At 69.6% G+C, this 1,111-nt stretch overlaps 1 protein-coding gene across 1 annotated transcript; it reads left to right on the top strand.

Annotated features, from left to right (window-relative positions):
• Positions 1-38: 38 nt before the first annotated feature.
• CBH1 (cellobiohydrolase-like protein) lies at positions 39-590 on the top strand (the record flags this gene model as incomplete). Its single annotated transcript, XM_009045261.1, has 1 exon — positions 39-590. A coding segment is annotated over one exon (552 nt), but the record flags the coding sequence as incomplete, so codon positions are not given.
• Positions 591-1,111: the final 521 nt, after the last annotated feature.

Here is a 1,111-nt window from a genome sequence, read left to right as displayed (position 1 = left end):
TCGTGACGCAGTTCCTGACGACGGACGGCACGGACGAGGGGGACCTCTCGGAGATCCGCCGCTTCTTCCTGCAGGACGGCGCGGTCGTCCCGGATCCCACGGTGAGTGTCGGCGGCGACACGTTCGACCGTCTGAGCGACGGCTTCTGCGCCGCGCAGAAGAAGGCCTTCGGCGACGAGAACACGTTCGAGGCCCGCGGCGGCCTCGCGGCCGTCGGCGACCAGATGGACGCGGGCATGGTCCTCGTCATGTCGCTCTGGGACGACCACGACGTCGACATGCTCTGGCTCGACAGCACCTACCCGGCGAACGCCACGGGCCCGGGCGCCGCGCGCGGCTCGTGCGCGACGGACACGGGCAAGCCCGCGGACGTCGAGGCGAACCAGGCCGACGCCTACGTGACCTTCTCCGCCATCAAGGTCGGCGCGATCAACTCGACCTTCGCGCCGCCGACGGGCCACGTCTGCAAGAAGGCCGGCTGCAACGTCTGCGCGGCCTGCTGCCAGGACTACATCGGCGACTCGGACTGCGACGCGTGCGTCGCCGCGCAGTGCGGCGCCGCGGGCGGGCCCGCCTTCGCGACCTTCTAGGCGCGCCGCGCTCGCGCCGCGCTCCCCTTGATCTTCAAGATCCCCTGGCAAGATCCCCTTGCATTTTTGCGCATTGGAGTACTCCTTGCACACTCGTTGCACACCACTCCAGCGATCGATTTTGTTCCACCGCAAGCGGCCGCGCGCCGCGCGCCGCAACACATCTCTAAACGAGATGGACGCCCTCACGGCCGGCGTCTGGCCCTGGAGCGCCGCCGACGCGGCCATGCCCGCGGTGCTGTCGGAGCAGCTCGCCTACCAGTACCTGAGCGGCTTCCTCATCGGCTGCGGCGTCGGCGGCGTCGTCGGCGCGTCGACGCTCGGCGTCGCCATGTTCTCGCTGATCGCCCCCGTGGGGTCCCTCAAGGCCTTCACGGCCGTCGTGCCCGTCGTCAACTGCTGCGCCAACCTCGGCACCATCTCCGTCTACGTGCAGCACGCCGACTGGGCCATGTGCAAGAAGATCTGGCCCTTCACGGGCCTCGGCATCGGCCTGGGCACCTACCTCCTGCCGTGATGGG

Source organism: Aureococcus anophagefferens (genome assembly GCF_000186865.1).
Source record: "Aureococcus anophagefferens unplaced genomic scaffold AURANscaffold_1993, whole genome shotgun sequence".
Taxonomy (NCBI): domain Eukaryota; class Pelagophyceae; order Pelagomonadales; family Pelagomonadaceae; genus Aureococcus; species Aureococcus anophagefferens.
This window is presented reverse-complemented; position numbering and strand designations above follow the sequence as displayed.